Source organism: Chenopodium album, chromosome 25 (assembly GCF_948465745.1).
Source record: "Chenopodium album chromosome 25, dcCheAlbu1.1, whole genome shotgun sequence".
Classification (NCBI taxonomy): domain Eukaryota; kingdom Viridiplantae; phylum Streptophyta; class Magnoliopsida; order Caryophyllales; family Amaranthaceae; genus Chenopodium; species Chenopodium album.
Genome location: NC_137858.1, coordinates 35,825,828 through 35,842,173, shown reverse-complemented (window position 1 = coordinate 35,842,173; position 16,346 = coordinate 35,825,828). Strand labels below are relative to the sequence as shown.

At 33.8% G+C, this 16,346-nt stretch overlaps 1 protein-coding gene across 1 annotated transcript; it reads right to left on the bottom strand.

Moving 5' to 3' along the window:
• Positions 1-8,720: 8,720 nt before the first annotated feature.
• On the bottom strand, positions 8,721-10,934 carry LOC145613441 (high mobility group B protein 3-like). Its single transcript, XM_081668542.1, has 8 exons — positions 10,763-10,934; positions 10,588-10,642; positions 9,819-9,914; positions 9,661-9,718; positions 9,533-9,577; positions 9,361-9,441; positions 9,150-9,239; positions 8,721-9,059 (listed from the first exon to the last, which is right to left on the bottom strand). Exons 2-8 carry the CDS (start codon positions 10,638-10,640, stop codon positions 9,039-9,041), a joined length of 444 nt encoding a protein of 147 aa, XP_081524668.1. The 5' UTR covers positions 10,641-10,642; positions 10,763-10,934; the 3' UTR covers positions 8,721-9,038.
• Between the last annotated feature and the right edge of the window lie 5,412 nt (positions 10,935-16,346).

Below are 16,346 nucleotides of genomic sequence, written 5' to 3'. Positions count from 1 at the left end.
TAAGATTCTTGCTGCTTCTCTCTCTTTCTAGATTGGCATGTACCCATTTTTTAATTTGTTAACGCCCTCCTCCCATCCCTGATCCATCGCATAAATGACCCTCCCTCCCCGGTACAACCCCCGTCCCATATTTACTGATCAGTCCTAATGTTTAGACAAAGCATAGTTCATTTTTTATTTTGGCCCAAACCTTTTTATTCATTTCACATAATTTATTATTTTAGCCCAATTAATAAATAATAAATTTAAATAGCCCGAAATTATGAAGTGGCCCTTAAAAATGCTGGACGTAATTAGGGTTAAAATGTATTTGAGCGGAAAAATGGAAACAGGATTCATCGCGTCACGGGAAGCAGTGTCGCGACACGGGAAACATTGTCGTGTCACGGTATGATTTTCCGTGTCACGATGCCCATCCTGTGACACGAGGCAGCTCCGTGTCCTTTCCGCGTCCTTCACGCGTTTTGTATCCAGTACCTTAATTATTTCCGTGTCACGGGATTTTGTGCCGTGTTGCGGCATTTTTTGCCTTGTCGCAGTAGTCTTTTTAGGGTTTTATCCTTTTTAGGGTTCCGTGTGTTCCCTTTGCTCATTTTTCCTACAAACACCCCCCTCTGTTCGGGGCATCAATTAATTCTCTCATTCTCTTCTATGCTCTAGCCTAAACACTAGCCTACCCTATTTTCTCAAAATACCTTCCTTAAGCACTCCAAGGAGTTCGTACTTTACCCAAGGTTTTGTCCTTAAACCAAGGCGTGAAAGGTAAAACTGTTTGAGGGTTTGGCCCCAAATCAACTCTATTTAATTTAATTATATTATTGTTTTATTAATTTTCCTTGAAGTTATCAACGTGTATATTGTTTTTATAGTTGCAAGCAAGCAAAATCAAAGTAAGGAATCATATTCCTTTTATTTCTATTATTTTTCTAACGATTTTTTTATTGTTGGAATATTGTTAAATTGCTTCCAATATTAATGTTTATTCTATTATTATTTATGAAATTTTGTGAAAAACTACCTATTATAGTGCAGAATTTGCGAGAAACTACCTATTAAAAAAATGTTATAATTGACTACCTAATTTTCGAAAAATGTTGTAATTTATTACTACCTTACGCCGGATTATGAAGGAGTTTGACCAAAGTTCTCCGGCGTTGACTTGGTCACGTGACCATCACGTGACACTTAATGACCCTTTTCTTTCACCAAGTGTCACGTGACCAAGTCAACGCCGGAGAATTTTGGTCAAAATCCTTCATAATCCGGCGTAAGGTAGTAAATTGCTACATTTTTTCAAAAATTAGGTAGTCTATTACAACATTTTTTTAATAGGTAGTTTCTCGCAAATTCTAGACTATAATAGGTAGTTTTTCATAAAATTTCCTATTATTTATGATCACCATATTGCATGTGAAAGGGAATATGTAATTGAAAATAACGACTAAAAAGATAATTTGGACAACCGGTTTTGGGTCCTTTAATCTTGTTATTTAATCGAAGTGATCACAAATATAATTAGAATTATATGTTGCATTAATATTCAACTAACTTAGCATAATAATAGTTTGGAGCGAATAGAAAATTTTGTTTGTATGCCTTTGAGATCACAAGAATGCTTTTCACAATAAGAATCGAGTAGAGGCCAATACGTGCGAATGTGACTCCATGACTCACTTCGTACCATCATCCCCGATTCCCCGATCCTCCTTTCGTGGTTCCGAACCATATGGAGTTAGTAATCTAATGGATTATGAATGGGGTGTAACCTTCACGGGTCAATCGTTGTTGCCTTCGTTGTCCCTTATTCGTGGTTGCCTTTTATGATCCCTGAACGGTTTACAAGTTTCTTAAAAACTTGTTGACGGCTCCCTACTTTCCTTGTCCCTAATCGTATTTGTCAATTCCCACTTCCTATGAGTGCCAAGCACATTCACCACATGCTTAACGTAAGCGCACTTCAAACGATGCCTACATGGAGTGAGCTGCCTCGGCGGGGGACGGGGGAAAGGAGCTGGCAGGATCGGCCCGGCTAGCCAGGGGTCAGCTAGGCGCCGGCCGTCGGAGGTTGTGGTTCACTGGTGGTGTTTTTTTAACAATTTTATTTCAGTTTATTAATTAAATCAATAATATAAATTAAAATACAAATTAAACTTATTTTTCACCAATATGTAATGACACGTGTACATTAAACTTTTTTTTAAAAAAAAATTACCTATTCAATAGGTGAACGCTCACCTGAGACCATTGAAAGCAAATTCATAATAAAGTTCGGATTATTAAATAATGATCAAAAGTTGGGATTATTTTTGGCTAATCGAGCAAATTTGGGATTATTCTTATCAATTTCCTATTAATTTTGGGGTATGCCCTTAAAAACTATAGAAATTTTAGCTTGAGGTCTCGCTACTTCTCTAGTGTGCGAGTTATTTATAACTTGTCCTATATTAAACTGCATAATAATATTGAAAATTTTAAAGGCAAAAGCTAACGAACACCCCCGGCGTTAGATAAGATAATTAAAAGTTGAAATATTAAACTAAAATAAATATTAATTACACCGATCAACACTTGATTTTGATATACATTCCAAAATTAATACCTTTTTTTAAAATATTTTAAGGGGTCGTTTGGTTGGGGTTAATCATCAAAGGGAATGTGAATCAACTGCCCTCATTTCGTTTGTTGTTGTTTGTTAACACATTTTTCCTATTCCCTTTACCCTTTTCTGTAACACCCTAGAAATTCCTTTCCTTTAAAATACACTTTACTCTTTTTAAAATACGATTTAGGAATATCTAAGATATTACCGCCACCGTGAAAACGGCTAAGGCAATTATCAAAGACACACAGCGGAAGACTTAACTCAAAACCATTCAAAAACGAGTCAACTTAAAAGTCAACCAAACGAAAGTAAAGATTAAAACCAAAGTCAAACGAAGTCAAATAAAATCAACCTACAACTTGGAACCATTGAAGGCCCTTATCAAAACCAATTAAATTATGAAAACCTTTGCGTTAGTCTCATAAGCATAACATAATATAATATTTGAAAGAAATAAACCACTTCTCAACTAATAGAAACTAGCATGATTCGCTCTTCACACATGCCCCGTCATGAATATGCTTCAACGCCTGAAAAGATTATCTCCACTTGTCCCCACTACTCTCCATAGAAATGGATCATCGTAGGGCCAAGATAAAGACATAGCCAGACACAAACAACACACTCAATCAGCAAAGCTGAGTACATAAGCGTAATTAAACACACTAACATGCATTCTCCTATCATCACACAGACTTACCTCTTTGCACCTGTTTACAAGCACACACAACAAACAACAAGACTCTTTGACTGGACACTAAATAATTCATTTAGCGTTGATTACGCATCGAACGGGTTTCCAACTAAACCTACCTCAATAAATTGAGGCCCACTAACACGGGAGCTAACCGTGCCAGCATCACCTATGCCACACATTGGTGGCGGAATTCCAGCGCAAAATAATAATAAAAGGAATATACAGCGTCCTGTACTCCATTAGAAGTTATGATCAAATATAAAGTCACATAACTCCCCCCATATGTTCATACTCAAGGTATATACGTTCCAAGAGTTTTGGTGCGTAATCTCTTTCACTTTACGTTATTTACAGATTATTAAACTTGGTGATGACTCCCAAAGCATAATAACTCAATCAACAACAATTATTCAATCAAACAAACATACCAATTTAATTCTTGAATAATTAGTGACCACATATAATTTAATGTTGAACCCTTTTTAAAACTACCTCAGTGTCAAAGACACCTTAAACGCATAAAGCGCCAACAATCCTATCCCTCGGTGTAAAAACACCTTAAGTGCACAAAGGCACCAACATACCATTTATTCCTTGTGTACTTTTTTTATAGACACTTATATAGCTCCTTCCTCATGCTTAATGCATCAATAAAAATTATATGGACTATAATAAAATTCCTTTTCAATATTCTAAACATAATTAAACAATTAGTTTAATTAAACATTCTCTCTAACATGCCATAAATAAATATGTAGTCCATATAGTCATGCCAAAATATAATTTCCAATCCATAGATCATCACAAATAAATTCATGATTCATAATTCAATCACCAATACTAATAAATTCACAATTTAATACATAAACCTTAGCATGATGCTACTTTTAATTGATTGAAACCAAACCTAGAATGATTCTACATCATCAAATATGCTAAGTACGCGAACGTACCTCAATTAAGCCCATAAAGTAGCCGAAAATACTACAACAATTCCCGAATCAAGTCTCCTACAATAAGGGACAATGATACTAAATTAATTACTCTTGTATACACAATTTCCAGCATCTTAAACTCACTTTAAACTATTTAGAATAATCTGAAAATTATTTAAAAACCCCTAATTAACTCCTTTTTAATAGGTTATCACACCCTTTTATTAAAATCACAATTATACTACTTTAAATAAAATTCCAGCATTTTAAACTAATCAAAAACCCCTTTAAAACTTCATCAAAATATATTTTCATACTTAAATTATCCATAGAGAAATTAAATTATCTCTTACCCTTTAAACTCAAGGATAAAAATTAAAAAAAAAAACTCCGTTAAAAATCAAAAACTGCCCGAAAATCATACTTAGAGGCTGAATTGGCCACGAGAGGGTGGTGCTCACTACCAAAGGTAGTGAGTCTTTCTTAAAACGTTGTTTCCACATGGAAAACACTACTTTTTTGTCAAAATCGGATGAGTTTAGAACCTGATCGGGATTAAAACGGGATTAATATTAACGAACGGGAATCTATAAATTAAAACACGAATTTATGTGTTCAAAATAATCTAGAATTAAGTTAAACTAATTAGTAGTTATAATCACCAAAATTTCCAAAATATCATTACTATAAAAGCCCTAAATCAATTGTTCATAAAAACCCTAAAAATCAAGTCTTTAATAATTTTAAAACCCTAACTTATAATTTTATGAAATCTGAAAATAAAACACTTTATTATTTAAAATTTACAATCTTTAATCATCAAAACATAATTATGATACTAATTAAACATACTTTGAATAATTAAAACCAAAACCCATAAATAAAATCATCAAAATAGCTAGAATGAAAAGAGGAGAGAAAAAGGAAGAAAATAAGACTAACCTTTTTGTGTGGGAAATTTTGGGGATCTAATAGATATATATAGTGTAGGGTAATTAGTGTAGGTTTGGGCTTCATATAGTCATGGACTTTAAATGTTGAAATAGGTGGCCCAAAAGTAAAAATAGGGTGATTGGGTTCATAAGAAAGATGGGCTACATTTGGATTAAATACTTGTTGACCCAATTATAAATACTTGATTAATCTATAATCCAATAATTAAAATAGTTTGATCCAAAATATACTTCATAAATAAATAAATAAAATATAAAATACGTTAAAAATACGGGGTATTACATTTTCATTCCCCCAAAGTCCTCTAAGATCATTCCCCACCCACCCTTCCTAGGTATTTCCATTCTCATTCCCTACCCACCTTCACACCACCACATCACCACCTTTACACCTACTAACACCACCGGAAAACCAGCCCACCTCCATACCAGACCACCGTGGCACCGCCGCCCCTACCCCAACCACCGCCGCCCCTCCCCCGACCCTCTCCGCCCTCCCCTCCCCCGCAAAAACATCCCACAACCATCGAAAAACCCTATAAACCCCTCCATATCCCCGTAAAACCGCCGCCCAGCCCTCCCACCACCTTCGAAACCCTAGCAGCTAGGGTTTTGTGGGTGGTGGGAGGGCCAGGCGACGGTTTTAAGGGAGAGGGAGATCGGGGCTAGGGGTGGTTTTTTCGGGGGAGGGGAGGTCGAGGCAGGCGTGGCTAGCGGCGGCGGGGGAGGCGCGGCGAAGGGCAGGGAGTTGTGGAGGAGGTGCAGCGAGTGGTGGAGTGGCTGGGTGGTGGCTGGAAATGGTGGGAAGTGAAGCAATGTGGTGGTGGTGTGGTGGTTGGACTAGTGGACTTCCATTCATTCCATTCCTTTGTTATTCAAAACAAACAAAACCCTAAAATTGGGGGATTTTCATTCCATTCCTTGTCTTTCCCTTTATACATTCCATTCCGACTCCCCCGTGCGAACCAAACGGGCCCTAAATGCTTAGCTAACGTCCTAGGGGCCAAGGACATTCCTTAACAAGATTCTTGTAAAAAAAAGCTCAAGTAATAATGCAACTTTGCAAGTTAGTTATACTGGACATATATGATAAATGCAACTTTGCACGGCCTACAAACACAGGCTCGAGACTTTTTAAGTAAAGGCACAAAGCCTTTAGTTTGTTGGGCCTGTGTCTAGTCTGCAACCATCAACGATTCACAATTTCACAACTAAACATTTGCTCACCCACAAAGTAGAGACACTATTGATTTTGATTCCTAACATAGGCTACATACACCTTAGTAACCTAACTACAAGGGTTATGTGATGGGTAGCTAATTCAATTCTTGAACCATGATTAATTTGTACTCCGTACTAAGTATATAGCCATTTTTTTTTTTTTTTTTTTTTGAAACAAAGTATATAGCTATATTTAGTTCTATTGATTTGATTGATTTCAATTGCATTGAATTTTTTATATAACTAATCTGATTTCCTGACATAATTAAGCCTTGACCTTAGTTTTACACTAATTTTTGTTGAAAAAAATTACTTCATATGAGAGGTACCAAATAAAACAAGTCAATATATCCATATTAGTGTGGGTATTTTACGAATATTAATTTTCCTGACATAATTAAGCTTTGACTTTATTCGTAACAATAATTTTTGTTGAAAAAAATTACTTCATAAGTATATGGAATACCAAAATAACATGTCAATATTTTTTGAAAAAGACAGAGTTAATATCAACCAGCATCAATTAAAAAAAGGATCCCTATACCTGATGTTGAATGATATTAGCTCTGTTTATGTTCATATTAGCGTGGGTATTTTAAGAATTGTAATTGGTGGCAGGTAGAAGTCGCGGAGGCAAAGGCTATTATTTATGGCTATCAAACTGGGTCTCAAGTTGAGATGTGAGAAGGTGATTTTTGAGTCAGATTTTTATGGCTACCTTACTGATCTTGATGCAGTCCTCAACGATGCTATGAGATTAAGCTCGTCTTTCACTCATGTTCATTGGTCTCATGTGCGACGTGACACGGCAATACAGTAGCTCATAACCTTGCTAAAATGATTCCTTGTAATGGAAAGCAATTGGGAGGATTGTGTGCATTTAGAAATCTCCTCCTATGTACTCATGGATACTTTAAAATGAATAAGCCTTTGCTCTTCCCCTCAAAAAAAATTAAAAAATACAAATAAAAAACCGAACATGGCTCAGGAATTATTTAGTAAATAAATAAATAAGTTGCAACCCTTCTAATTTCATATTTATCCATGCATTATCTCATCTTGTTTTATCAATAAAGTATTAAATTTTGATTATAAGTTACATAGATTGAAATGAATCATACAACTATCTTATGTACTAAAAACAAATGTCAAAGTAATTATGGGTTATAGACTCATAGTCCATAAGCCAAATAGTTGCAAGCCTTGCAACTAACCAAAAAAATTAAGGATGTATGATCTTATTTAATTAGTCATTTCTAAAATTTAATTAGCCTCCTAAACCATAGCAATGCTTATGTCAAAAAACAAATACAAAATAAATTACAATGCTGAGCAAACCAGCAAGTTATACTTGTTTTGGGGCCATGAAGTAGACATATCCCATTTGTTACTCCGTAGTTTGATTAATGCATTTTGACTTTGACAGTATTTATATAGGCTACATTGATTTGTATACATGACAAACTATTAATTCATCTAAAAGTATAGTTTTCTCTATTGATTCATCTGAAAATATAGTTTTATTCATTTCATGTATAGCAGCATAGGCAAATGTGATTTAATATAACTTGTCAACTACAGAGAGTAATATGAAATAGAAGTTTTATTATCTAATCACTGTTCAAAGATTGTCCTGTCTAAATACATTGACTTTCAACTTTCAAGTATATTAAACTTCAATGGAATAATGGATCGATTATCTTTAATATTCACAGAATAATACTCCTACTTGAGACATTATATTATCAAATCATATTTAAATCAACTAATCAAATGATCAAATACTAACTTTGACTTGGAGTAATTAAATATTACAGTAGTGGAGTACTAATGTTGCCCTGCCTAATTGCCTATACGATCAAACGTTTAGAGTTTCCACAGTTAAAATTGAGTTTCCTAAATAAGAATAACACGAAGGAAACAATCGTTGAAATGCATTTGGCTTTCTTTAGTTCTTTGTACTTCCGACAAAGCTTGCAAAATACCAACACTTCAAAAATCCCACATACCAAAACTCAGGCACAACGACACTTCACTAAAATAACTGAAACACAGCACACTTAACAGAATCAAAGTTGCTAAAACAGCTAGATAAGCATCAGTGTACCCGGATAACGGAATGTAATTTAAACTAGTACTGGTATTCGACTATCCGTTGGTTTCGAAAACAGTTACAGCAAATTTGCCAATTTAAGAGTTAAATGTTATCAGCTTTCGCAAAATGCTCATGAACAAAGGGATAAGGAAGGCAAAGGCCAAAAGAGCAATAAGTTCCACAACAATAAATTACCAGCAGCCAAACAACAAACAGATAATGAAAAGGATAGATGACATTCAATTTACTCGAGAGAATTGGGCACAGAAAAACAACTACTGTATTTAAGATTACCATTCAGCTAACCCAACGCGATCTTAATCATGTTTAAACTAAGAACGAAAGTAAATCACTACTTGCTCTACAGGGCAAAGATGCCAAAAGCTAAATCAAGTCAAAGTTAAGACTTAAAATACAGAGTGATGATTTTTTCCTTGGTTCCTTATATTAAACTACCAACAGTTTATACTTCCCAATCAAGATGAGGCGCTCCAAAACCACAAAACGCCTTCATCATCCCTGCTCAGTGGAACACTTAATCATCATCTTCTTCCTCCTATTTGATCAAAGCAAACAACAAACAATTAACAAACTTTGAGAGCAATGAAACCCAAACCTAAACTAAGAACACAGATCACTAGGATACCTCGCCACTGCCTTCTTCGTCATCCTCATCATTCACTTCAGACCTAGACTTGTCTGACTCCTCTTCTTCCTCAGCATCTTTACCTTCAGCCTGCATTTCATTTACATACCACTGGTTAACAATTTAATTCTCCAATTATCAATTCTACTGCATTAACACAAAATTATAACAGCATGAATATTAAGCTTTCAAAAGTAAAATTAGACTATACCAATTTCTTGTTGTATACGTTCATGCTCTTTTCATAATCAGCCTTCCTCTTCTCTGCTTTCTGGATGTAGGGAGCCTTTTCCTGAAACCAATTACAAAACAATGATTAGTTCAATTATTTCAAATCACATACAAAAGTCAACCCAGCAGAGAGTAATCAAGATCAAACTTACTTCATCAGTCAATGATTTCCATTTCTCACCACCAGCTTTCCCAACCTAAACATAAAATCATATTCCATCAAATGACAAACTATCAAAATCAAATAATTCAAAAGGCAGATCGCAAAATCGAGACTCACAGCAGCAACAGATTTGTTATTAGGATGCTTCTGCTTGTATGTCACTCTGAACTCCTCCCTATGATTCAAAATTGACAAGTCAATATCGAGCAAACACAGAATATTTCCAGAATTAACCAACAGAAAAACCGAAAAATGAGCGAGAGCTAGAGTTATACATGAAAACAAAGAAGGCACTTGGGGGCCTCTTTGGCTTGTTAGGGTCCTTTGCTGGCTTCCCCTTCTTAGCTGCGGCTCCTTTCTTCACAGAAAGCCTAAATAATAAAGTAAAAACTCAATTCAATCGCTGTATTCGTGTAAACAAACAATATAACGGATACATTACATGAAGATCTCAGATCTGGAAAGCAAAAACTACCAAAAAATTTACATATCCTCCAATCTAAGGATGATAACCAACAACAATCAAGCTCATTATTATAAACAAAAATCAAAACAAATTCACCACACATCTGAATATCAACAAATCTACGTAAACGTCATAATTAAAGCCACAAAATATGCTCAAAAATATTATAAAAAACTAGAAATCTCATTTTTCAACAATTTACCAAAACAATTGAGGAACAAAAGATCAATAACCACAAATATGCTCAAAAATTAGACGAAAATAAATTGAAATAATAACAACGCTATAAATATCAAATTCAACAAATTACGACACGATTCAAACAAATCAAACACCAGAAATATGTTCAATAATCCGAAAAAATCACAAATATGCTCAATAATCCCAAAAAAATCACAAATATGCTCAGAAATCGGGAAAAAAATCTCATATATGCTCAATAAACAGGAAAACAATCTCGAACTGAAACGCATCAATACCGAGAGATCAACAACCACAAGCAAACCACAAACAATCAAATTCAACAACAATTATAAAAAAACAAAAAAAATTAATAAAAAAATAAATAATTAACATACTTAGCATCGCCGCCTCTCCTGGTATCAGCCTTAGTAGCTTTTCCTCCCTTCATATCTACAACAAACAATCAAAAACAAAAAAAATGAACAAAAAAATCGAAAGATCAGCGAAAAACAAGCAGAAAAACGACGAAAAAACGCTAAAAATCGAGAAAATATGAGAAGAGAGAGGTACCTGGAGGCTAGGGTTAGGGTTTGAAGGAAGAGAGAGAAAATAGAGAGAGAAAGATATGCGGTTTGAAGAGAGAAATGCGAATTGAGAGAGAGAGAAAGAGAGAGAATGATAAGAAGAGAAGTTGAAAGGAGCGGAGGGATAAAAGGGGAGAAGAGGAGGGGTTTTGTGGGAATTTGAATTGATATTCCTACGCGAGTGTTTTTCAGTTTTCTCCTTCTTAAGTGGAATACAATTTTTCATTAAAAGCTTAGGATTTTTAGGCGGGATTTTTTTTATTTTTTTTTTCTTTTTTTATTTTGTTGCTTCACACGTCACTGATCCGTGTGCTTGCTTTTGGATTGGTTTTGGGAGATATTTTTGGGATTTTATCGATCTGTTCCTTTTGTTTTTTTATTTTTATTTTTTTTATTTTCTGTTGTGTTTTTCTATTGTGCTTGTTGCCTAACGGAATTTTTTTCTTCATTGAGTTGATTTGTTCATTTTTTCGACCGTTATGTTTGAGTTTTTGGTGCTTTTGAATTTTTTATCCAACTATGGTTTATGAAAACTGCAGTGTACCAAGTTTTAGATATTTTGTATGGGATTGGATACAATGATCATGCATCAATGATTTACAGTATTTCTTGAGAAATGTGTCGCGTCTTTCTTTTATCTTAAAAATTTTAGGAAAGGAGAATATAGTGGATATCAATGCTAAATCTGAATTAAGAAAAGACGGTTGGAATTGTTTATCCCGTTAACATATGACTAATCCTACACAACTGAAAAAATGTAGAATGTAGGTGAGGTATTGTATCAACCTAGTGGCTAAGACTGTGTGGCGCAAGTTCAAATCTCTCCTACTGATCATGTTCTCTATCCTTAAATAAAAAAAACTATGGTAGAATGAATATTACTGATTAATTTTAAATTTTAAAAAAGATATTTGGAATTATTTATTTATATTCGATTGTGTTCTATTCACCTGATTTTCACTGATCTAAACTTATCCTAACTTATCTGAACTTACCTGTACTTATCTGAACTTATTAGAACTTGACCATATTAAACTTGATCTGAATTTAACTGAACTTATTTGAACAGAACATACCCTAACAGATTATCAAACCAAATTATAAAAACATAGGATATAAATATTTACTAGGTCTTGCCTTAGTTATTAGTACTGAGAGACACATGTTCAAATATCGCCTATCAAATTTATCTATCCTTAACTTTTAAAATTAGGTACTCCCTCCGTCCCTAAATTACATTCCTCTTTCTAGCATTTATTAATTTTAAAACAATATTTATATGAATGTTGATATATTTTGATATTACAACCGCTGCTTTTGCCAAACACTCATGCTATCAACCGTTACTTTGACAGCTAACCTCTACCCACTACTAATTGACCACTACTCGCTACCTTAATAGCTACCCGCTACTCGACCGCTAAAAGCTACCCGCTACCGCTACTTTTGCCAAACAGGACCTTAATCAGCGGACTATTGACAATTCATTAAGGCCCTATTTGGTGGTAGCGTTTGAGGTAGCGGGTAGCGTTTTGACCAGTCAAAACACTACTAGAAAAAATTTGAGAGTGTTTGGCAAGGTAGCAATTTAAGTAGCGGTTAGCGATAGAGGTAGCGTGTAGGTAGCTTTTCTCAAACGTTAAAAATAGTAGCGTTTAGAAGTAGCGGGTAGCGTTTGGCAAATTATTAATAATTTTAAAACAATAATTATATGAATTTTGATATATTATGGTATTGCAACCGCTACTTTTACCAAACACTCATACTATCAACCGTTACTTTGACAGCTAACCTCTACTCTCTACTATTTGACCGCTACTCGCTACCTTAACAACTACCCGCTACACGACCGCTAAAAGCTACCCGATACCACTACTTTTGCCAAACAGATGCAAGCTCATCCCTCTCCAAAACCCATCACCTCCACCACTGATCTTATCGTTTGCTCGCCAAAACCCCTCATCGCCACCACCACCATCTCGTCGTCAATTTGAAGATCAACCATGAAGCACATCCTAAAACGCCGCTTTGCAACATGGTCTATCATATCCTTTGGGATTAGCCATGTCTTGAATCTCACCTTTTTCATAGAGTTTTTGTTTAACAATGCATTGAATCCGCCTAAGATGGTGGGATTGTCAGTGAAAGTGTTAGTCGAAAGTGGGTGGAGATCGTGAAAGGAAGAAAGAGTTCTAGCTCTTAGTGTAGCAACGCATGAAACATGAACACCACAAATCTGATGTGTATGGTATCACTGTGCCTTTTAATTACGAATTCACCAACTTAACAACAAAGTCTAATTATCAATAAGATCAATGGGGGTTGTTTACCTGGAAACATAGTAGAAAATTGGATATTTGCAATTATTAGGGAGTATTTAAAATTATAGACTTGCTAATATTTAACAATACACGTTTATCAGTTTATGTGATAATTTATTTATTTTCTAACCTTTATCCTTGCGTGTTTTTATTTGCAAAACAAACTGCACCCATATCATTCATAACAAATTAAATATAGCGTTTGAGAGACACTGCAATTCAATTTCTTAATCTACAAACTAGCATATCATCTACATACATGACCTGGTGTATAGAAAAACCAGGCCATTTGCTATCATATTGTAGTGGGTACAACAATCATACAGAATCATAAGAGTCAAGCACAATCACTACTGTATCACCATAGTCCTCAAGCCTCTTGTGCCATTGTCTTGTAAGCTGCTTCAGCCCATTATTTAGCTTGCAAACATAATCTCTGCGTTCAAAACTATGTACAGACATCCATACATATGTCACACATGTCCTAAGATTAATACACATACACCCTAAACAAACAAACTAACTAATTTCTACGAAGTATTAAAATTAATCTACTACGGGCCTGTTCACATTTACTGAGCTGAGCTGAACTGAACTGATTGGAGCTGAACTGAACTGAAATTAAGTTAATGTGAACAGGCCCTACATTATCATAAATTAATCATCATGACTTTTCTAAAGTTTTTTAAAAAAAAACCTCTTAGAAACATTTAACTAGCTTGTGATATATATTTCTATACAAATGAACATGCTAAAAAAAAATGATAGTTTAGCTTATTTGCTTGCTAGCGGTGTGAGAATGTTAAATTAGTTGGTTTGAAGAATTCATTTGAAGTTATGTCTTCTATAAAAAAAAAATGTCTTCAATCCTTGAATAGGCTGTACAAACTATATGGTTAAAGCAATGGACATTCATACACTCAACAAAACTTTTCAAGCTAGTTAACTCAAAACAACAAGCATTATATTATTGACTAACTTTTCTTTGTCCAATTTACTACAACATTTGTATAGTACCAAATAAAATAAATACACTTGTAACACACGATTAAAGAAAGCAAGCCTTGCTAAGTAATATTAGAGTGTGTTCTTTTCGATTATCTTATTTTCACTTATTTATAGTCCAATAAGTTTAGTTCAAGAAACATAAGTTCTACCCAAATACAAAAATAGCTAATTGTTAAATATTGTAAAAAGATATATGTCATATATTATGATAGATTTAGGAAGTTAAGATAATAAGGAATATTGGGGTTAAATATTATTCTTATTGTCTATATATTGTATTGTACAAGGAGAAAAAATAGAGATAACTATTTTTCCCAATACAATATTTAACACTAAAAAAAGTTTTAATAAGGTCTAATAAGTTTAGATAAATTCAAATACGATAAAAAAAGTTTATATGAGTGAAAGTTAGGTGAATAGATAGTTAACACGTACGCTGGATATGAACAAAAGTTCAATACAAATAACACAATTTATATACAACATATTAGTAAAAATTAAACAAAAACACGCATGTCACGTATTGACAAACCAATGTCGAATCAAAACATCGCTTATAAACTAGATTTTATTGTATCTACGAGTAGTTCTTTAGTATTGATAGAGTCTTTACAACTAGATTTGGTACACATTATTGTGTGTCTTAGCCCAACGTATGTGAATTTGGTGTCATGGGTGGACACTCCTAAAACAATCTTCCCAACATTGCCTTTTCTTGTCCCTTGTTTAATTTTTAAGGATCCTCATCATATGTAAGATACATCATACATGCATGCATGTACTACGTACAGTAATCATTTTATCAAAAGTCTAAAATTGCACGAAAACAATTATACACAACCCTATATAATGAATGACATGATACCCCTATATTTTTTTTTTTTTTTGGATTACATTACTATGTATATTTCCTTCATACCTATCATCTATTCATCATTAGAATCCTCGATTATAGATTTGTAGGACAAGGTCCGAGGAATAATTAACTCAACACTTTTAAGAATAGGTTGTGGAGTATTGGCATCGTTCATTCCCCACCTCGATTCCTTATGATTAGGGATTATGGAGCTCATTTGAGAGTGAGCTTTCTCATGTAGACATAAAGTACATAATTTTGGTTCTTATACAAAACACTATAGTTTCGATTTTGTTTAAAAGTAATTTTTCAATAATGTTCTTCAGCATAAAATTGTAATTAATTCAATATCAACGGACTTGATAAAAAGGCTTTGATTACTAAAGCACTTCATATCAAGTTGATTATGGAGTGATCAAACTTTCTTCTTCCTGCATGGGACGAAGGTTTCCCCCATAAAGCATATTGATTTTAAGGTTGTTCATAATGAAACCGTTGTGAAAGTATTTATAAAGGGATGTTAAGGAACTTCATGGTTGGCATTTGGCAAGACCAACATTGATCGAATTGTTCCCCCCTCTTAAAAACATTCCCATTTCTTCCTTATTTGCCCCTATATTTCCTTAGGTTTCTCCATCTTATCATTTTTTTTAAATTTTTAATTTTTTAACGCGAAAGGGGGCCAAGCTTGGAAAGAAGAAACTACAATCAAATTATAACTAGAAGGAAGAATGTTATTTATTTTGATCGGAGGAGCATTGAAATAAACAACTTAATTTTAAAGAATGACGGACACCTATATTGGTAAGCGTATCCACTACTTTATTATCTTCCATATATGAACTAAATTACAATAACAACCAAAAGCACAAATTATTAAAATTTCTTCAAAAAAATGTAATTTATTTATTAAAATAATATATTATGTGAGATTCCTATAGTATTATCATTTTTTTAATAACTATAGTATTATCATCATTTTTTCGGTTTTTTTTTGGAAACAAATCAATTCATTAATAAAAAGCGATCTGACATGTACAAATAAAATCTAAATTAACAAATAACATAATATTGAATCAAATTAGGGTTTCCTTTATCAAAGCTACGATCGATGAAAAGAACTTGCACTGTGGTACATTTCTCGCACACATCGCTGAAATATACAACCTTTAATTTTCGGAGAGACAAAATAATGATTTGTTGTAGCCGCCATAAGGATGATTTTCATCTAATTCGATTGAACGCATTTGAAAACTTAACAACCATTGTGATCCCGAACAAATCTTTACCAACGAACTAACAATAGGGTAAAAGATGATTATCTTTTTTACAAACCCAAACACACAAAAAACCCAAAACATAAACAAACAACTGGGCTTGTTTAG

Coding starts and splice junctions, on each gene's coding strand:
- LOC145613441 (XM_081668542.1), bottom strand. CDS start 10,640: ATGAAGGGAGGAAAAGCTACTAAGGCTGATACCAGGAGAGGCGGCGAT. Junction 9,915..10,587: donor AGGAGAGGCGGCGATGCTAA/GTATGTTAATTA, acceptor TTTATTATTTAG/GCTTTCTGTGAAGAAAGGAG. Junction 9,060..9,149: donor ACGAAGAAGGCAGTGGCGAG/GTATCCTAGTGA, acceptor TTGATCAAATAG/GAGGAAGAAGATGATGATTA.